The sequence below is a fragment of the Nomascus leucogenys genome, chromosome 12 (assembly GCF_006542625.1).
Source record: "Nomascus leucogenys isolate Asia chromosome 12, Asia_NLE_v1, whole genome shotgun sequence".
NCBI classification, from domain to species: domain Eukaryota; kingdom Metazoa; phylum Chordata; class Mammalia; order Primates; family Hylobatidae; genus Nomascus; species Nomascus leucogenys.
Window position 1 is genome coordinate 10043117 of NC_044392.1, and position 20448 is coordinate 10063564.

Here is a 20448-nt window from a genome sequence, read left to right on the forward strand (position 1 = left end):
TATGATTGTCTACACACTCTTTTGGTTTTTCTAAGTGGAGGAGGTGAGCACATGAAATGCTTCTAATCAGCCATCTTTTTTTGTTGTTGTTGTTTTGGAGACACGGTGTAGCTCTGTCACCCAGACTGGAGTGCAGTGGTGTGATTTTGGCTCACTGCAACCTCTGCCCTGCCCCATCCCTGGAATCAAGTGATCCTCCCACCTCAGCCTCCCGAGTAGCTGGGACCACAGGCGCACATCAGCATGCCCAGCTGCCTATTTTTTTCGTATTTTTAGTAGAGATAGGGGTCTCATGATGTTGCTCAGGCTGGTCTTGAACTCCTGAGCTCAAGTGATACACCTGCCTCCGCCTCCCAAAGTGCTGGGATTACAGGCATGAGCCACTGTGCCCAGCCCTAGTCAGCCATCTTGAAACCCCTTTGGTTTCTTGCAAAACAAAACGTACTCTTACTATTCAATCTAGCAGTTGTCTTCCTTGGTATTTATCCAAAGGAGTTGAAACCGTATGTCCACATAAAAACCTGAACACAGATATTTACAGCAGCTTTATTCACAATTGCAAAAACTTTGAAGCAACCAACATTCCCATAAGTAGGTGAGTGGATAAATAAACTGTGAAACATCTGGACAGTGAAATATTTTTCAGTGCTAAAAAAAAAAATGAGCTATCAGCCAGGCATGGTGGCTTACACCTATAATCCCAGCACTTTGGGAGGCCAAGGTGGGTGGTTCATGAGGTCAGGAGATCGAGACCATCCTGGCTGACATGGTGAAACCCCGTCTCTACTAAAAATACAAAAAATTAGTTGGGCGTGCTGGTGGATGCCTGTGGTCCCAGCTACTCGGGAGGCTGAGGCAGGAGAATGGTGTGAACCCGGGAGGTGGAGGTTGCAGTGAGCTGAGATCGCGCCACTGCACTCCAGCCTGGGCGACAGAGCAAGACTCTGTCTCAAAAAAAAAAAAAAAAAAAGAGCTATCAAGACATGAAAATACATGGAATAAATTTAAATGCATAATACTAAGTGAAAGAAGCCAATCTGAAAAGGTGGCATACTGTATGATTTCAACTATGTGACATTCTGGAAAAGACAAATCTATGGAGACAATAAACAGATCAGTGGTTGCCAAGGATTAGTGGGGAGGGAGGATGAATAGGCAGAGACCAGAGGGTTTTTAGGGCAGTGAAACTATTTTGTATTATACATGATGGTGGATATATGTCGTTATACATTTGTCAAAACCCATAGAATGTAAAACACCAAGAGTAAACCCAAATGCAAACTATGGACATGGGTGATAATAACGAGTCAATGTAAATTCATCAATTGTAAGAAATGTACCACTCTGGTGGAGGATGTTGAATGGGAGACAATGTATGTGTAGCGGCAGAGAGTATATAGGAAATCTCTGTATCTACCACTCAATTTTGCTGTGAATTGAAAACCACTCTAAAAAATAAAAGTCTATTAAAAAATTTCAAAGAACAACAAAAAGAGCTCTTGATAACAAGATGCAAATCTCCAACCACGGGGAAGTAGAGTATAAGCATTTCCTAAATGTATATAACCAAATTTCCTAAATGTGTGTAAAATCCTTTTATGTAGAGCATTTTGCAGGTCTGGTGTTTCTACCAAACAGACTTTGGAAAATGCCACTGGAGTACTAAATAATTATAATTTAAAAAGCAAGATGGCAGAAATGAAAAACTCAATACAAAGTTTGGATGATATAGTTGAGGAAAACTTGATGAAAGCTGACCAAAAGGCAAAGCATAGGGGTAAGAACAGAGATATGACTATTACAGAACCAGGTCAAGAGATTCAACAACTGAATAAACAGGTATGATGGGAGTGAACAGAGACAAATAAGTGAAAGAAAATAATTGATTAAAGGTTTTTTTTTTTTTTGAGACAGAGTCTCGCACTATCACCCAGGCTGGAGTGCACTGGTACGATCTCGGCTCACTGCAAACTCCACCTCCCCAGCTCAAGCAGTTCTCATGCCACAGCCTCCTGAGTAGCTGGGACTACAGGCATGCGCCACCATGCCTGGCTAATTTTTGTATTTTGGTAGAGATGGGGTTTTGCCGTGTTGATCAGGCTGGTCTTGAATTCCTGGCCTCAAGTAATCCGTCCGTCTTGGCCTCCTAAAGTGCTGGGATTACAGGCGTGAGCCACCATGCTCAGCCAATTTTAAAAAATTTTATAAAATAAAAGTGTCCAGTATGGTAGGTGAAAATACATCCAAAGTGAAATTTTAGGGTACTGGGAATTAAGAGAAATTTCCAAGAGAATGAAGAGATTTCATACAAAACTAAATATGTAAATCTAAGAATGATGTACAGAAAACAAAGACCTTGGAAAGAGCAAACTGAGACCCTCACCAAAAAAGAGAGATGAACAGAATCTCAAGAAACTAAGAAGGCTCCAGGAGAGATTTCTTCTAGAGTATGACATGGATAGAATATATAATGTACTTGGACATAAAGAGAGATGTATACAGTAGGAAGACAGTTTAAGGTTGAATTAATAAGTACACAGAAAAATAAACACATAACAAGGAAATCAACAAGATTTCCCCTGAAAATGAAATGTTGAGCAACAAAGGAAAAGTAATCATAGTATACTACATGGCTCAATTGAGAACAGCATTTAACTAGTTATAATAACAAAACACTGAATTTTGGTCTAATTAAAATTATAATATCATGGAATTGGGGTAGGGAAATATGTGTGGGTGAATAAGGGGCAAGGAGATTAAGAAGAGTTAAATTCTCATCTTCTAGAGTGGGTAGTCATTAGAAAAATAACTAAAAAAGACAGCAATATAGACTTGCTATTTAGATACAGAGGTAAATAAAAACATCAGTTAAATTGAAAGTGATTGCCTCTGGGGAATAGTAATTGATAGGGGGATACGAGGTGTGTTTGTTTTGTTTTTGTAATAAGTTGTGTAGACCCCTCATTCCTTTAAACTATCGATGTGTATAACTGATACAAATCAAAATACCTTTTAAAAAGTTCTCTACAGTTAAAAAAAATGAAAGGTAGGTAAAAGATAAATGTGGCACATCACATTCAGTCTGTGATAGCTTTTATTGTTAACATTTGAAGAGACTATAAAGGTTATTTGGACTACTCCTATCATTGTATAGATTATAAACTGAGGCTTAGATAGGGAAGTGATATCAAAGTCACACAAAGTGAATCAAGGCCCACTCAAGAGATGGCGACACAATGATCAATGAAAACTATTACAGCCTGACCATGGCAGGTTCTGTCATCTTCTGTCGGTTATTGGAAACTATGTCTGAGCCTTCCCTTCAGGCTCCTACATTCTAGGATTTGATTAGAGACATACTCAACTCCTTCTAAGAGAAAGACAACCCTAACTTCCATGGGGATCATGCCAATTGCTTAGACTTCCTAGAAGAAGATGGAGTGTGTCTGCTGAGTAACAGAATAGGGTTTCACACATTTATCTTAACTTACACATTAAAAAATGAGTATTTTTCTTTATAGTTATCCCCTTGGAAGGCTGTGTATCTGCACATAGTTCTTTTAGTTACTGTCATAGACAGTTTATGAAATGGGAACAGATATGCATAACCCAGGATAATTACCCACCCATTTCATCCACCAGATTTTGCAATGAGTCAACCTTACTTTCATTGTACCAGTTTGTCACCATCAATGATTGTTAAAAAAAAAAAATCAGAGAAATTTCATACGTATTTTAAGGGTGGCACCATTACTGAAATGCTGGGAGGATTCTGGAAGGTGGAAGGGATCACTCAGAAGGGAACACCCCTAACTGGGAAGGAAGGCTATTATTCTAAACTAGGCCAGGGAGCTCTTGGTGCTATCCCTGCATTAGTTCCCCATCCCTGAGTTCACAGAAAATTTACCTAAGTTTGATTGTCTGACATTATTTCAAATGCCAAAGATAAAAATTTTTTAAAAGATTTTACCTAGGTTTACAAGTGGAAAGGTGCTAATTACTGGTGTAAGACAAAAGAAAGTGCAGACACTAGGTCTGGGGCTTGTGCACAGGTAGTCCTGTCATCTGCTCTTACCTGTTGGGGCCTGCATGGCTGAGCTGGGGATGGTGGCAGCATCTTGGGGTACAGTGCTGGTATCTGGTTCAGGAGTGCTGGTTGTTGGTGAGGCAGGTGGTGGGTTCGGCAAAGTCCGAGGTTTCCTCTGTCAAAATGAATGGGAAAGAAATTGCTACCCATGACAGGTCTTTTCATTCCCTATTCTTGGCACTTAATTCACTCATGAAGCAAATATATATTTATGGATGGAATAGTGTTTTATCTTTGTTTTCTACACAGCATCTGGCTTAAAGCTATACATATACCTGTAGTAGATGCTTAGTAGACATTTTCTGAATCTATATACAAGCCTCTGGTCTTTTGTAGGGTCAAAGCTTAATTTATTATCTTTTACACTAGATTCAACATTATCATATGAAGTTTCAGATCCCTTATTAGTTGGGCAGACAAAAGCAAAATATGCTATAGTTTAAGTCTGCTTTGACATTACTTTGTACTTTATTTCTCTCTCTTTAAAAATGGAAACAAACAAAAAAAAATAGAAATGACCCTTCTAACTCTACAAACAACTTTACTCTGTCTGCCTCTCTCTTCACCTCATTACCTGCCATTCTTTCCCTTAAATCTCCTACTCTAGTAAATCTCTATTGCTTCTTTAAAAACTCTGCACTTTTACCTGGTCCACACCTTTACAATGATAAGATGTCTCTTTCACTTGAAATGCTCTCTCTTTTTAAATTTATTTTACAAATTTGTTTATCTCGGAAGCTTTTCTAGTTTTTCTCTAATCATTGTCTCTTTTATGTTACCTCTGTTTTTTGAACTGTTGCATTTGTCAATGTATTGTCATGATATGTTTACATACCAGTATCCCTATTCACCTGGAAATCTCTGAAAGTCTGGCTCTAAGTACCATTCTTAGCATGGTACTTAGCATAAAATAAGTGTAAATAAATTTTTTTTATGAAGCATGCAGTATAGAATAATAGAGGAATAATAAAGATTTGAGAGAAATCTATTATTTCCCCTACACTGTTCAGGGCAGTTTTTGGGGGAGAAAGATCTCAGGTTTTTTTTCTAAGAAATAGTTTCCTAAAAGCCTTTTTTTTTTTGGGACACAGTCTTGCTCTGTTGTCTAGGCTGGTATGCAGTGGCATGGTTCTGGCTCACTGCGACCTCCACCTCCCAGGCTCAAGCGATCCTCCCACCTCAGCCTCCTGAGTAGCTGGGACTACAGGTGTGTGCCAGCACGCATGGCTTACTTTTAAATTTTTTGTAGAGATGAGGTCTCATTATATTGCCAAGGCTGGTCTCGAACTTCTCCTGCTCAAGCAATCCTCCTACCTTGGCCTCCCAAAGTTTTGGGATTATAGGCAGGAGCCACCACGTCTGGCTAAAAGCCTTTCTGAATGCAAGGAGAACATAACCATCATGGAGATCCAAAAATCCACTTTTACTAAATGCTTCATATAGGGATAACTGCTGGGAGCCATATCAACCTGTCTGCCTTCTAGTAGTACGTTCTCTAAAGAGATAGCCCTGATGACAGCAGGCATATATAAGATGGCCTTGCCTGTGAAAGCAATCATGGAAACTCTCATGAAGCATTCAAAACACACATTGAAAGTGAACATCTGCTCATGCTTTTTTACCGCTAAAAGTGAAAATCCAAATACATAATGAATGAGTCAGGGAAGAAGGGAAATACCACTTCAACTTCAATGAGTTGGTGGTAGGATTTTACTGGGTCCCTAAAGGAACAAGCCTGGTAGGTTAGGTGCCTGAATAATGTAAACCTATTTGAGATACGTGCATGTACAATATTATATGTACTCATATATTATCTCATTTCCATTTTACAGGTGAGAAAATGGGCTCAGGGCTTTATCCAGAGAAGCCTTTCCAAAGTCACGCAGGTGGTAACATATGGAGATAAGATCTAAACCTAAGTTTGTCTGACTTTAAAGCTTATGCTCTATCCACAAGACTACTCTGCTTCAAAAAGAGATATAAAGCCAGCCATGGTGGCTCACGCTTGTAATCCCAGCACTATGGGAGGTCTAGGTGGGAAAATTGCTTGGGCCCAGGAGTTTGAGACCAGCCTGGGCAACACAGCAAGGCCCCATGTCTACAAAATTTTTTTTTAAAAATTAGCTGGGCATAGTGGCACATGCCTATAGTCCCAGCTACTTGGGAGGTTGAGGTGGGAGGATCACTTGAGCCCAGGAGGTCAAGGCTGCAGTGAACAATGATTGTGCCACTGCACTCAGCCTGGGTGACAGAGTGAGACCCCGCCTCAAAAATCAAAGCAAAACAAACAAAAAGGGATGTAAGGCTCACAGGTGAAGTTGAAGGCATATACACTTGTAGGGGTAGGCAAAAGAACACGAAGGAGAATTAGAGTATCAAATGCTAGGACATAAAATACAGGAAAAGATGAGAATGACTGCTTTCAAGAAGGCTGGAAAGAAAAAGGACTTCGGTTACTATATTCAAGACTTCCTGAGGGAGCAGAGCAGAGGCAATCACAGAATCAGTTTTTGAGTTTTGAATGATCTTAAAGGCCATTTAACCCAACCATCTACCCAATACTTCTAATTCCCTCTCCCTAAAAGATCCCTCCTATAGTCATCCAGTCCCTGATGAAATACCTCTAGTTATAGGGGCTCATTACTTCTATTTTGGGATAGATTTAACTGTTCCTTTTATGTTGAGACAAAGCTTCTCTGCTTGAGTTTCCATTTATTGGTTCTGGTTCTATCTTTGGAATCCCCCAGATAAGTTTTCTCCCTCTTCTGACTGTCCTCAAGATGTCTTCACATCATCAAAAGCATGGCTTCTCTGGCCTTGGCATCCTTAGGGCCTTCAGCCTCTCCTCTACAACATGAGAATGAGAGGTGGGTAATGAAGGCAAAAATGAATTAGGACTTGGGTTAGTGGTAACAGATCAAGAGGAGCATTATGTGTTACACAGGAAGATCAAGAGGTGATATTGAGAATTTGAAGCCAAAAATAAGAGACAACTGAGATTGGTAACATCATCACTAAAATCATCCATCCATCCATCCATCCATCCATGCACCCACCCACCTACCCTCCTGCCCATCTTGCATATTCTGAATATTTCCCAAGAGACTGACTGAGATATAAGGCACCATAGGAGAAAAAAAAAAAAGAAAAAGATTAGGTTCTTGACCTTGAGAAGCTTATATTCTACAAGGACTGAAGTCAGTGGAAGCTAATAAACAAGCAAAACAAACCAACAAACAAACTAACCTTAGGGAGGAATTAATGAGATTGGGATGGAATGCCCAGGGAGAACTGGGTATCATCTCCATACTGGAACTCAGGTATTCTTTTTCAGGCAGGAGATTCATCGGAGAAATCTCCCAACAGTTAAGAAATGAGGGGAGGAGGTGATGCTAAAAGGGGCCCTAGAGAAGCTGCTGACAGAAGTCTTTTTTTTTTTTTTTTTTTTTTTTCATATCAATGCCTTCCTTAGGGAAGATACCCATGAAAAACAGGCCATGACTAAGAGGTAGTACTTTCAGTAACAGTGCTCAGTGAAGGTGACTCAGCTGTCTTTTCCAATACTAGAATACTAGAAATGTTGTGTCCCTCAGGAAATGTGGGAAAGAGTGAAAGAGTGAATATATGCTAGGGATGCAGTGACCTTGGAAGTAGATCTAAGGATCAGTCTCTGTAGCTTTTGCCATTTACTAGCCATGTGATCTTAGAAAAATCATTTTACATCTGTTAAGTCTCAATTTACTATAAAATAACATTAACACTATTTATCTCTTAGGGTTTTGTGAAAATCATGGGATATGTATGTACTGGCATTTAATACAGCATCTGACACTTAGTAGGTATTCAATTTTTTTTAAAGAAGAGGTAGAAATAGCAAAAAATATATTTACATTCAACCTGAAAAAGCTGATTAAAAGAAAAAAAAACATTTCCAGAGTTAATTTGTGCTTTCTGTCCACACGCTTGGCATCTACTTTGGAAAGGTTAACAAAGAGCCGTTTCTTCCATGTACACTAGACCAGAATCTCCTCAAATATGAGTAACTTTCAAAGTTAAAATTTGTTTCCTATCCTCCACAATTCTATCTTTAATATTACCAACTCTAAGGTAAGTAGCAAGTAGGGATGACGATCTAGGAAATTCCTCTTATAAGCATATACAAGATAGAGAAGAGGGCCAGATGTGCCCCTTTCCAAGAGAGATGGGTATGGATGAATGACTGCCCCCTGCACCCTGCCTTTTTTTTTTTTTGAGACGGAGTCTCGCTCTGTCGCCCAGGCTGGAGTGCAGTGGCGCGATCTCCGCTCACTGCAAGCTCCACCTCCCGGGTTCATGCCATTCTCCTGCCTCAGCCTCCCGAGTAGCTGGGACTATAGGCGCCCACCACCACGCCCAGCTAATTTTTTGTATTTTTAGTAGAGACGGGGTTTCACTGCGTTAGCCAGGATGGTCTCGATCTCCTGACCTCATGATCCGCCCGCCTCGGCCTCCCATTAAGTGCTGGGATTACAGGCGTGAGCCACGGCGCCTGGCCGAATGACCCCTTTATAATCCCTTATCCCTTTTTGGGAAACCCACATTTTACCTACCTTGCTGCCAGGTTTGGGACCTCTCTTCTTTGGGAATTTCAAAGGTTCAGCTGTCTTGGATGGGGCAGAGATGGGATGGGAAATTAGGGTCTTGGGTGTCCGGCCCCGCTTCTTTCCTGGTTTACGCCCTCTCTGCCCTGGTTGATGTTCCAAGACAGTTTTGGTGCTGCTGTGGATGCTGGGCTTCTCAGTATTCACATCGGAGGCAGGATAGGGATTCTTTGGAATCACAACTGCAAGAAAAAGACTCATTCTATCACCCTCCCTCCCCCCTGCATTCTCATCCCAGCCAGAAGAAAAAAAGGACTTGCCACTTCTGCTCAGGTAGTTTTGTTCCAAGAAGCTGGTTTCCTGGCATTTGACCTAAATGTTTAGGAAATCTCTGAAGAAAACTGAATTTAGATTGGCTGGAATTAGAGGTTTTAAATAATTTCTAGCAGATGCAGAAAAAATATTAAATTTTTCTTCCTAAGGCATCTTAGACAAGTATTGTGACCTAAGTCAAAGCTGAAGTATATAAATATTAATAGAATCATAGGCTCAGAGTTGAAAGGGCTCTTAGAAACCTGTAATTCTATCCTGCTAAGAATGAAGGTCTGAGGCTCAGAACAAGACACAGTGCCCTCCGCAGGTTACATAGTGAGTTGGGATAAGAACTTCTGTTTTGAAATTGAGCTCTGATAACCATGCCAGGGATTTTCTATATCAATCTACTTAAAGTTTTAGTTTGACTATTGCAGTGAGGAGTAGAGGAACATGTAGAAATATAAATCTGGTAGCATCTCTCCTTAAAAACCTTTGCTCTTAAAAACCTTTATTCCTTATTACCTTTAAGGTAAGGTCTAAATTCGTTATCCTGATTTCTAAGGACTTTTTTGACTCTGCCCATCTTGCGCTCCCATTATGACTGACGTCATTTCCTATCATCCAACCCCATATTCTAGTACCCCTATATATTGAGCTATTATTCTTTGTCAGACACATATCAATACTCAGTTTTCAACACTCGATCCAGGGCCACCTCCTTATTGAGGCCTTCTCTGACCATGTCCCAACTAGGTCAGTGTCCTCTCTTTACTCCCAAAGCATTCTGTAGACATCTATGTTACAGTACTTCTTAATTTTACTCCAATTATTCATTTTTTCCTTAAACTGAGAATTTTTTAGGTAAGGGATATCTAAGTCATCCTACAAATAGTGAGCACTTATATAAGTTATACACTGTGCTAAGCTCTGGGGATAGAACAGTGAACAAACCAGACTTCCACTCTCATGGAGCTTACCTCCTAGTGAGAGAGAAAGAAAATTAAAAAAATAACACAATATATGGTATAATGTTAGGTAGTGCTAAGTGCTGTGATTAAAACTAATGCAGAGTAAGGAAACAGAATTTTAAGGGAAGTCCTCTTTGAGGAGATGACATTTACACAGAGCTCCCGAAAGAGGTAAAGGCACAATGCCTTATGAAGATGTGAGAGAGTATAACAAGTGCAAAGATTCTGAGACAGGAACATGTTAGTGTGTTTGAGAAATTGGAAAGGAGGCAGTAGAGCTGTAACTGAGTGAGCAAAGGGGAGGGTAGAGAGAAATTAGGTTAGAGAGTGAGTAGCAGTAAAATTGTGTAGGACTGCGGCCTGTGAAAATGAACTGAACTTATCCTAAATTTAAAGGGAAGCCACTGGAGGGTTTTGAGCAGGGGAGGGACAAGATATACTTAAAAGGACCACTCCAACTGCTTTGTGAGAGGGACGAGAGTAGAATTAGGGAGACCAGTTAATAAACTATTATATAGGGCAGGTAGAAGATAATACTTCCTAGGCCTCCAGGTAGGAAGTGATAGTTGTGGTAGTACAATGTTAACGATGCAACAACTAGAAAAAGTCAGAGTAATTATTTAAAAAGACACCACAGAGCTGTCATGAGGAAGACACCACAGAGCTGTCATGAGGATTAGATGAACTGGAATTCCAGGGGATGGCCTCTGAGGTAGCTGATACTGTTTTCTTTCCTGAGGGCATCTGCTAATTTTGGCATAAACGAAGGATCAGGCTTGGCATGTGGTGAGGGGCTCTATTGGAGGAAAGAGAAATGAGAGCTGCTGCGACAAACTGGAAACTTAAGGAGCCCCTGCATGTGGCCAGTTTTTCTCATTGGGTATTTGCTGAATTTTGGGCCAGCACATTGGAACTTCAAAGCTAGACTGAGAGCTTTTAAAAGGCAGAATAAAATCTCCTATAATCTTGTGGCTTTAGGAGACAATGTTCCACTAGAAGTAGGTGGTATACCTCAAACACATGGCTGATCTCCTCTTAAAGATATTTTAAAACTATAAGGGGTGAGAGGTAATAAAACTAAGTCCCAGACCTCTCAAGGGTAGGACAATATCCTGCAGTGTTTCAGGGCTAAGGAGCTAGAAATTAGGTTCCCAATCAAGAGCCCAAGAGGGTCCATGTCCAAAAAACAAGCATAAACCATAGGCACAATCCAGATGTGGTCTAACTCAATCTATAATTAGATTGAGGTGATCAGGCCCTATCCTATTAGTCTACCAGAGGAAAAGAAGAATTCTTTCTCATGGAAGATACCAGTTGGAGCCTCAATAATTTTTTTAATATAAAACGTTTGGCATACTACAAAAATTATTAGACATAACAGAGTCAAAACAGTGTGATCAGTAATCAAGAGAAAATACAGGCAATAGAAAGAGACCCATATATTATCCAAATAATGGAACAAACACACAGATTTTTTAAAAATCATACTTAAAATGTTAAAATGTAAAAAAGATGAACAAAATATAAGAAAAGATAGATAGTACCCACAGAAATATCTATATAAAAAATTAAATGGACATCTTGTAACTAAAAAATACAATATTAGGAATAACTCATTGCATGGGTTTAAGGGCTGACAAGAGCCAACAGAAAGGATTAATAAACTTGATGAAAAAATAGAAAACATCCAAAATAAGGGTCTCTCTCTTAAAACACAAAACAAAGCAAAAATACCACTGACACAAGAAAAAAACAGAATATGAAGAGCCTCATACATAATAAAAAAATTGCAATTACAATTAAAAATCTTTCCACGAAGAAAATCCCAGGCCTAAACTGGCTTCACTGGTGAATTCTAGCAAATATTTAAAGAAGAAATAATAACAAATCTTGCAAAGCCTCTTTCGAAAAATAGAAGAGGGAACACTTCCCATTTCATTTTATAAGGCCAGCATAAACCCTCATACCAAAACATGACAAAGATAGTTACAAGAAAAAAAAAACTATAGACTAATATCCCTCATGAACATACATGCAAAATCTTTAACAAAGTATTTGTAAATTAAATCTAGCTCTCTCTCTATATGTCTATCAGATATACAATCCTATATATATCATATCATAACATGCAGGACAATATATCATAACTAGGTGGGATTTATTCTAGAAATACAAAGGTTGTTTAACAATGGAAAATACAATCAGCTGAACACATTCACTAAATGAAAGAGAAAACCCATATATCATCTCAATAGATGAAGAAAAAGCATTTGACAAAATTCAACACCCATTCATGATAAAAATTATCAGTAAACTAGGAATAAAAGAGAATTTCCTTAGTCTAGGTAAAGGCATCTATAAAAAACCTATAGCCAACAGCATTCTTAATGGTGAAATATTGAACACTTCTTATTGAATTACGGGATAAAACAAAATTACTATCACCACTTCTATTCGACATTGTATTGGTGGTCAATGTAATAAGGAAAGGAAAAGAAATAAAATCTACAAATATAGACTGTAAGGGAAGAAGCATTAGTTGTACGTGACATGATTGTTTACATAAATATTCCTCCTTACAAGTCTACAAAATCTATTAAAATAAAAAAATGAATTTGGAAAGGTCACTAGACACAAACCTAATATATAAAAATCTAATATATTTCTCTAAATAGCAACAATTTGAAAATTATTTAAAAATCCACAAAATCAAATAACATCAAGTATTCAGTGAAAGATGGACAAGACATCTACACTGAAAACTATAAAATATTGATAGGAGAAATTAAAGAAGATCTAGATACCACATGGCCATGAAGGGATATGTTACATTCATAGATTGAAAGCATCACCACTGTTAGGTGTCAACTCTCATCAAACTGATCTAGAGTCAATGCAATTCCAATAGAAATCTCAGCATTTTCTAAAAAATGTGTGGTGTATGTATGCAAATTGACAATTTAATTCTAAATTTTAATAGGAAATGCAAAGGACCTATAGTAGCCAAGTCAATCTTGATGAATAACAGCAAAGCTGGAGAACGTGCATCATCAAATAGCAAGATTCATTATAAAGTTACAGTAATTTACACATATATTATTGGTTGGGCATGGTGTCTCATGGCTGTAACCCCAGCACTCTGGGAGACTGAGGCAAGAGGATTGCTTGAGGCCAGGAGTTTTAAACCAGCCTTGCAACATAGCATGACCCAGTCTCTACAAAAATTTTTTTAAAAATTAGCTGGGCATGGTGGTGCACACCTGTAGTCCCAGGGACTCTGGAGGCTGAGGTGGGAGGATTACTTAAGCCATGGAAGTCATGGCTGCATTGAACCATGATGGTGTCACTGCACTCTAGTCTAGGTGACAGAACAAGACTCTCTTAAAAAAAAAAAGACATATATTATTGGTGCAAGGGTAGATGAATGAATCAACAGAGCAAAATAGAGAGTTCCAAAATTAACTACACATATATAGTCATCTGATTTATGATAAATGTGCCCTTGCAATTCTGTGGAGAGAAAAAATGGTCTTTTCAATAAAATTGTGGTGAGTCAAATAGGTATCCACATGGAAAAAAATTAAACTTGAGTTCTATTTCACACCAGATACAAAAATTAATGTGAAGGCTAAAACATCAAATTTCTAGAAGACAAATGAGAATACCTTCAAAACTATGGGGGTGGGCAAAGATTTATTAAAACAGGACACAAAAAGCATTAATTATCAAAGACTGAAGATTGATATATATGATCTCATTAAAACAAACTATTTCTCTTAATCAAAGGACATTAAGAAAATGAAAAAAATCCAGGAAGTGGGAAAAGATATACAAAACACATACATCAGAAAAATAATATCCAGAATATATAAAGAATGCCCAAAAATCAATAATGAAGACTGGGCAATTTAAAAAACGGTAAGACTTGATGAAGCACTTCACAAAAAGGAATATAATGGCCAATAAGCATACAAAAAGTTGTTGAATACTATTAATAATACAGAAATGCAAAGTAAAACTATGGACACTATATCTCCACCAAAACTGCTAAAATTTAAAGGACTGACAATATTGGTGAGGATGTGAAGCAACTAGAATTCAACATTGCTTGTGGGAATGTAAATCATTTTGACAAATTGCTTAGCTGTATATCCTATGACCTAACAATTCCACATCTCAGTATATACCCAAGAGAAGTGAGTGATATGACCACCAAAAGCCATGTGCTAGAATATTCACCATTGCATTTTTCACAAGAGGCAAAACTGGAAACAACCTAAAGGCCCAACAGATTTTGAAAATTTGGTATATTCATAAAGGGGAATATTACAGAGAAATTAAAAAGAACAATTATTATTGTATGCAACAACATGAATCTCACAGAAATAATGTTAGACAAAAGAAGCCAGAGTATGTATTTTATAATTCTCTTTATATGAAGTTTGAAAACAGAAAAACTGATCTGTAGTGATAGTTTGAGGGGTTGGGCAGGTAGGTTGGGCAGGTGGGGTTTCAACCAAAAGGGAGTATAAGTGAGTCTTCTGGGGGTATTGGAAATGAATCCAGCACCCTCTTATATCAATATAAAATAAACACAAACAAAAAAAGACAAAAGATAGTGATGAACTGAAATCTTAGAAGAGAGTAGTAGGAGAAATGATAATTAGTTAGATTCAGAATACGTTGGAAGAAAGAGCTGACACGATTGGATGTCAGTGAAAGAAAATTAGCAAAGACAAAACACAAAATTATAAAATCATATCCAACGAAACAGAGGAGGGCCGGGCATGGTGGCTCACATCTGTAATCCCAGTACTTTGGGAGGCAGGAGGATCACTTGAGGCCAGGAGTTCGAGACCAGCTTGGGCAACATAGCGAGATCCTGTCTCTAGAAAAAAAAATTTTTTAAAATTAGCCAGAAGTGATGGCATGCACCTGTGTTCCCACTTACTCAGAAGGCTGAGGTGGGAAGATCACTGGAGCCCAGGAGTTCAAGGCTGCAGTGAGCTGTGATCACACCACTGCATTACAGCCTGGGCGACAGAGCAAGACCCTGTCTGTATAAAAAAAAATTTTTTTTAAAGAAAGGGAGAAGTCATGGATGATCCAATATTATTGGCTTAAGCAATTTGGAGGAAAATGATGCCATTTACTGGGATGTAAAACATTGGGGAAGGGAACTAACAGTTCAGTTTTTAAACATGTTTCTTATGAGCTACTTGTTAGATATGGTATTAGTCCATTTTCACACTGCTATAAAGACACACTTGAGAGTTGGTAATTTATAAAGAGGTTTAATTGACTCACAGTTCCATAATTGACTCAGTTCCGCAGGGCTGGGGAGGTCTCAGGTAACTTACAATCATGGTGGAAGGAGAAGAAGCATGTCTTACATGGTGGCAGGTGGGAGAGAGAGTGGCAGGCAAAGGGAGAAGAGCCCCCTATAAAACCATCAGATCTTGTGAGAACTCACTATCACGAGACTGGCATGGGGGAACTGCCCCCATGATCTAATTGCCTCCTACCATGTCTCTCTCTTTTTTTAAATGGCTTTATGCAGTTATGTTTAATCAGTTAAAATAAAAGTGTAAAAGTGTATATTATCTTTTATTTACCTATGCGATGACCTTAATCAGTGCTCATTATTTCTTTGTGTGGATTCAAGCTACAGTCTGGTGTCACTTTTCAGCCTAAAGAACTTTAGTATTAGGAAAGTCTGCTAGCAACACATGCTTTTAGTCTTTACCTCCATTTGTCTTTATTTCACCTATATTTTGAGAGAGAATATGTTGGATATAAAATTCTCTGTTGACTGGTGTTTTTTGTTTTTTTCTTTTAATACTTTGAATGTCATCCCACTGCCTTCTGGTCTTTTTTGTCTCTGATCATAAGTAAGCCAGTAGTTATGCTGAGGATCTCATTTATATGATGAATCATTTTTCTCTTGCTGTTTTCAAGGTTTTCTCTTTTTTCTTGGCTTCTGACAATTTGACTATAGGGTAGCCCTTTTTGAGACATGTTTAATAATTTTTTTTTATTTCCATAGGCTATTGGGGAACAGGTGGTGTTTGGTTACATGAGTAAGTTCTTTAGTGGTGATTTATGATATTTTTGTGCAACCATCACCCGAGCTGTATACACTGCACTGTATTTGTAGTCTTTTATCCCTCATCCCCTTCCCACCCTTTCCTCCTGAGTCTCCAAAGTCCATTTTGTCATTCTTATGCCTTTGCATCCTCATAGCTTAGCTCCCACTTATAAGTGAGAAATGATGTCTGGCTTTCCATTCCTGAGTTACTTCACTTAGAGTAACAGTCTCCAATCTCATCCAGGTCACTGCAAATGCCATTAATTAATTCCATTTTATGGCTGAGTAGTATTCTATCATATATACATCTCTTATCCTTGTTCTTTTATTTTTCAATATCATCAAGTTGTTAGTTCTAAGTTAACTTACAAATTTAAGGCAACCTCAATAAAAATACAAAGAAAACTTTCCCCACTGCCCCTGCCCTGCCCTGCCCCTGGAGCTGGATAAGGTGACATTAAACTTTATATATATTAAAAAAAACCACAACCAGGCACTGTAGCTCACACTGGTAGTCCCAGCTACTCGGGAGGCCGAGGTGGGAGGGTCACTTGAGGCTAGGAATTCAAGACCAGCCTATGCAACAGAGCGAGATGCTGTCTCTAAACAACAACAACAACAACAACAAACTAGCTGGGTGCAGCAGTGCATACCTGTAGTACCACCTACTTGGGAAGCTGATCGTTTGAGCTCAGGAGTTGGAGACCAGCCTGAGCAATATAATGAGACCCTTGTTTCAAAAAACAAAAAACCAAAAAAAAACCCCAAACACACAAAGCAGAAACCATAACAATAACTAAGAAAACAACAGAACATGAGAGCTGAGGGAATTACCCTTAGCAGACATTAAAATACAAAGCTTCTATTATGAAAACTGTGGTACTGGTACACCAATGGACAGGCACACCAATGGAATAGGAAAACAGACTCAACTATACACATAAATCTGGGATACGATAAAAGCAGTATCTCAAATTACTAGGGCAAAGATGAAGACATTAATAAATGATAGTGGAACAATGGATGGCCACTGGAAAAACACAGATTAGATCTATTTCTCACACCAAATACAAGAATAAATTCCAAATGGATCAGAGATGTAACAATAAAAAAGAAAAAAAATATAAGTACTAGAGGAAAATATAGGTGAATTCCTATAATGAAAGGTTAATAAATGTAACTATAAAATTAAAAGTTTTGCATGGGAAACAAATGAAAAACTATCATAAGCAAAGTACAAATTGGGAGAAAATATTTACGATATATATTACAATAAAAGGGTGTACCTAACATACAAAGGACTTTTAAAATTGAGAGGAAAAAGGACCTATAATCACACGGGTAAATGAGCAAAAGAAATGACAACCTGTAAAAGAAAAAAAAAAGATAAAATGGCACCCTAGACATATGAAAAGATGTTAAACTTCATTCATAAAAAGACAAATGCAAATTAAAATTATATTGAGAAACCAGTTCTCACCCATCAGATTGGCAAAAAAGTCAAAAGCTTGATAATATACTCTGTTGGTGAGGCTACGGGAAAACAGGCACATTGCTGGTAAGAATGAAAACTGGTAGCATCTCTGTGGAAGGGAATTTGGCAGTATCTAACAAAACTATATTTGCCTTTACCCTTGTACCCAAGAATACCACTTCTGGTAATTTACCCTGACGATACACCTCCAAATATGAAAATACATGTGTACAAGCTTATTAAGCAATACATATACAGTATGACATATTATTGTACAATATACCATATATAACAAACAATCTATACACAATATATATAGTTTCTGGTGTGTGTGTGTGTGTGTGTGCATGTATTTATTTATGCAATAGTAGCATTATTTGTAATTGTAAAATACCAGAAACTATATTGATTGTATACACACACATATACAATGGAGTATTCTACAGCTTAGAATAAGGGAGATCTTTGTGAACTTGCAATGGAGTGACTCCCAGGGTATACTGTTAAGTAAAAGAAGAAAGCAAAGTACAAAAGAGAATATAGAGTGTGCTACCTTTTGTGTAAGAAGGGTAGGAAAACACACATAAATTTGCTTACTTTTGTAAAATGAAACATTGGAGGATAAACCAGAACAGTGAAAGTGATTGCTTACAGAGGGTAGTGGTGGTGGAAGGAATAAGGTAGAAGAGAAAGGGTGGACGATACTTCTCTTAGTAAATTTTTTGTATGATTTTTGACTCTTGGAAGCAAGTTAATTTTCTATATATTCAAAAAATAAAATTAAATCCACAAAGATAAGGAAAAAAACTGAACCTAAAACTGAATGCAAATAGAAACAAATAAACTCAACTACATTTTATTTTTTTAGGGATAGGGTCTGACTCTGTCACCCAGGCTGGTGTGCAGTGGCTCAATCATAACTCGTTGCAGCCTCGGACTCCTGGGCTCAAGTGATCCTCCCAGCTTAGTTTCCTGAGTAGCTAGCTGGGACTACAGATGTGTGTCCCCATGCCTGGCTAATTCACAACTGTGTTTTAAATGAATAACATAATTACACTGAAGGAAAAAAAGTAATTCAAGTAATTTCTGAACAGAGTACTTTAAGTACTTTAACCATCTAAGGAGGAAAAAACGTAAACAAATCTTGAACTCTTCTAAGAGTTTTTCCATAGTGGTATGCATATAGAATTCTGAAACTATTTTATGTGTATTATAGGATTGATGTTGGTGAAAACTAAGATTCATACTGTAGAAAAAGGGGAGATGTAAAATATTTACCAACCTGTAAATGATGGGCATGTCCCAGGAGTGTCATGAACAGATTCTCTTCTCTGTCTACACTCTAGTCCTTAGGTAAGTGGTTCTTAAACTTTAGTCTGCATGGCTTGTTAAAACTCAGATTGCTGAGCCCCAGCCTCTGAGTTTCTGCTTTAGTAGGTCTGGGAATTTGCTTTTCTGGGCAGTGCTGATGCTGCTGGTCTGGGGACCACATTTTCAGAACACAACCCTAGGATCTCCTCTAGCCTCATGGCCTTAAATTCTACCTATAATTAAAACTTCCAAGTTTATATTACCAGCTTAGAAATTTCCCTTAAGCTTCTTGTTTTTAATACAATTTCCCACTTGAAAATCTATTAGACATTCTCGTTGATCTGTCTAATGTTGACAGTGGGGTGTTAAAATCTCCCATTATTATTGTGTGGGAGTCTAAGTCTCTTTGTAGGTCACTTAGGACTTGCTTTATGAATCTGGGTGCTCCTGTATTGGGTGCATATATATTTAGGATAGTTAGCTCTTCTTGTTGAATTGATCCCTTTACCATTATGTAATGGCCTTCCTTGTCTCTTTTGATCTTTGTTGGTTTAAAGTCTATTTTATCAGAGACTAGGATTGCAACCCCTGCCTTTTTTTGTTTTCCATTTGCTTGGTAGATCTTCCTCCATCCCTTTATTTTGAGTCTATGTGTGTCTCTGCATGTGAGATGGGTTTCCTGAATACAGCACACTGATGGGTCTTGACTCCTTATCCAATTTGCCAGTCTGTGTCTTTTAATTGGAGCATTTAGCCCATTTACATTTAAAGTTAATATTGTTGTGTGTGAATTTGACCCGAGATAGAAAGTTAACAAGAATACCCAGGAATTGAACTCAGCTTGCACCAAGCGGACCTAATAGACATCTACAAAACTCTCCACCCCAAATCAACAGAATATACATTTTTTTCAGCACCACACCACACCTATTCCAAAATTGACCACATAGTTGGAAGTAAAGCTCTCCTCAGCAAATGTAAAACAACAGAAATTATAACAAACTGTCTCTCAGACCACAGTGCAATCAATCTAGAACTCAGGATTAAGAAACTCACTTAAAACCGCTCAACTACATGGAAACTGAACAACCTGCTCCTGAACATAACGAAATGAAGGCAGAAATAAAGATGTTCTTTGAAACCAATGAGAACAAAGACACAACATACCAGAATCACTGGGACACATTCAAAGCAGTGTGTAGAGGGAAATTTATAGCACTAAATGCCCACAAGAGAAAGCAGGAAAGATCCAAAATTGACACCCTAACATCACAATTAAAAGAACTAGAAAAGCAAGAGCAAACACATTCAAAAGCTAGCAGACGGCAAGAAATAACTAAAATCAGAGCAGAACTGAAGGAAATAGAGACACAAAAAACCCTTCAAAAAATTAATCAATCCAGGAGCTGGTTTTTTGAAAAGATCAACAGAATTGATAGACCACTAGCAAGACTAATAAAGAAGAAAAGAGAGAAGAATCAAATAGACACAATAAAAAATGATAAAGGGGATATCACCACTGATCCCACAGAAATACAATCTACCATCAGAGAATACTACAAACACCTCTACGCAAATAAACTAGAAAATCTAGAAGAAATGGATAAATTCCTCGACAAATACAC

General features: G+C 38.0%; 1 protein-coding gene across 19 annotated transcripts in view; it reads right to left on the reverse strand.

The window, feature by feature from the left end:
- The window catches only part of SCMH1 (Scm polycomb group protein homolog 1), a 207393-nt gene that overhangs the window by 41830 nt on the left and 145115 nt on the right, over positions 1-20448 (reverse strand). For 18 of the 19 annotated variants that reach the window (XR_004032568.1, XM_030823588.1, XM_030823582.1 and 15 more), the window contains 2 exons: positions 8677-8909; positions 4076-4202 (listed from right to left, as the gene is read on the reverse strand). The exons of the other annotated variant lie outside the window; for it this stretch is intronic. Coding sequence is in view for 17 of the 18 variants with exons in the window: in XM_030823588.1 (XP_030679448.1) it covers positions 4076-4202; positions 8677-8909 (360 nt within the window). In the remaining variant the exon portion in view is untranslated. The remainder of the gene's footprint in view (positions 1-4075; positions 4203-8676; positions 8910-20448) is intronic. 19 annotated transcript variants of the gene reach the window in all.